This window comes from Limulus polyphemus, unplaced genomic scaffold (assembly GCF_000517525.1).
Source record: "Limulus polyphemus unplaced genomic scaffold, Limulus_polyphemus-2.1.2 Scaffold11494, whole genome shotgun sequence".
Taxonomy (NCBI): Eukaryota; Metazoa; Arthropoda; class Merostomata; order Xiphosura; family Limulidae; genus Limulus; species Limulus polyphemus.
In genome coordinates, this window is record NW_013677104.1 from 1 (window position 1) to 2124 (window position 2124).

At 32.6% G+C, this 2124-nt stretch overlaps 1 protein-coding gene across 1 annotated transcript in view; it reads left to right on the forward strand.

Annotated features, from left to right (window-relative positions):
• Nucleotides 1-716: 716 nt before the first annotated feature.
• The window catches only part of LOC106476764 (bromodomain adjacent to zinc finger domain protein 2B-like), a gene marked incomplete at its 3' end in the record, with an annotated part of 12946 nt that continues 11538 nt past the window's right edge, over nt 717-2124 (forward strand). Inside the window, exon 1 of the mRNA XM_022380532.1 lies at nt 717-884. Coding sequence (XP_022236240.1) covers nt 722-884 — 163 coding nt within the window. The remainder of the gene's footprint in view (nt 885-2124) is intronic.

Genomic DNA, 2124 nt, shown 5'->3' on the forward strand with positions numbered 1-2124 from the left:
AGTGTGAGAAGAATGCCAGTTAGGTTATAATTGTGCTTGTAAACAGTAGTTAAAGGTTCAGGACAATGGACCAGTTAGGTTATAATTGTGCTTGTAAACAGTAGTTAAATGTTCAGGACAATGGGTCAGTTAGGCTATAATTGTGCTTGTAAACAGTAGTTAAATGTTTAGGACAAGGGGTCAGTTAGGTTAGAATTGTGCTTGTAAACAGTAGTTAAAGGTTCAGGAGAAGGTCAGTTAGGTTGGAATTTTGCTGTTTTAATTTAAAAGTGTTTGATTGGCGAAGAAATACATGATATAATTAACATAGTTAAAAATATAAAATAATAATTTGCAGTTAGTCTTTAAACGTGTGTGTTATTGCATGTGCTAAGTCAGATGGTTGAAAGTTATTTGTAAAATCTTCATACCATCTATGGTTGGCATCATTGAATTCTATTATTGTAACCAACAGTCTATTGTATTTACCTGAATTACAATTTAAGGAATTAGTCACCACAAACTTACTTGTTCTTCTCAGTTTGGTTTGGGTTTATTTGTTAAAGTCGTGGGTGCCATATGGTAACTTTTGTAAGGAAGATAAACACATTTAGCACAGTTTGGGAAACACTAACATAGGTGTAGTGTGGTTTGTTTGTAAATTGATTTTTTAATTTGTTTTTATGTGTAGTAAATTTAAACTTTGTGTCAAGTTAGCCTTTCTCTTACATAGAACTACATTATGGTTAGTGAGCAGGAAGTGGTAGCTAGAATTGAAGAAGTGCGGTCTCGCAAGGGCTGTTTAGGGATCCAGGTCCGAAGGACCCCACATCAGAAATCCAAACACGAAGAAAAACAACAATATTGGGAACAGATTCAACTGCAACACAGACTAGAACAGCAAGGTAATAGAGAGTATAATACCAAGACTTTTTAAGAACAGCAAGGTAATAGAGAGTATAATACCAAGACTTTTTAATTAATTATGACTGTAACTTGTCATGATGGAGAGTCTAAGAAAGGCTTAAGTTATTACTTGCTGGCTATGTTCTTATTTAAACTCACTGTGATTGCATGTACTTTGTACTAATATAAAATATTTGACATTGCTTGTACTTTAATAGCATAATTTTTTCACACTGTGCAGGGCATGCTGTTATTAATCAGTGTTTCTAAGTAAGTCTTGAACAAAGATGTTTGTTTCTAAGTATGTCTTGAACAAAGATGTTTGTTTCTAAGTATGTCTTGAACAAAGATGTTTGTTTCTAAGTGTGTCTTGAACAAAGATGTTTGTTTCTAAGTGTGTCTTGAACAAAGATGCTTGTTTCTAAGTAAGTCTTGAACAAAGATGTTTGTTTCTAAGTATGTCTTGAACAAAGATGTTTGTTTCTAAGTATGTCTTGAACAAAGATGTTTGTTTCTAAGTAATTCTTGAACAAAGATGTTTGTATTTATTAAATCCTCAGTTACAGAAAATTGCATCTAGTTTTTAAATTTTTATATATTTTACCTTAAAAAACTAAATTAAATAAAGTGCAGTTCCAGTACATTTTCCACTGTTTGATATACCGTGTAGAGAAACCCATAAAAATTACTTGTTATTACACTTGCTGTAAAGACCGTTGTTCTGTTTTAATTCCTAGTTAGTAAAATTGTTTTTGTGTTGTTATATTTTAACAGCTTTTTTCGAAGTAGCAGTGTGTTCTGTAATACAGTGTGTAATTTTGTTACATATTACTGGCCTATAGAGTAGTGTTCTGTAATACAGTGGGTAATTTTGTTACATATTACTGGCCTATAGAGTGGTGTTTTGTACTACTGGCCTATAGAGTAGTGTTCTGTAATACAGTGGGTAATTTTGTTACATATTACTGGCCTATAGAGTGGTGTTTTGTACTACTGGCCTATAGAGTGGTGTTCTGTAATACAGTGGGTAATTTTGTTACATATTACTGGCCTATAGAGTAGTGTTCTGTAATACAGTGGGTAATTTTGTTTTTGTAGTTTTGGTCTATAGCGTAGTGTTCTGTAATACAGTGGGTAATTTTGTTTTTGTAGTACTGGTCTATAGAGTGGTGTTCTGTAATACAGTGGGTAATTTAGTTACATATTACTGGCCTATAGAGTAGTGTTCTGTAATACAGT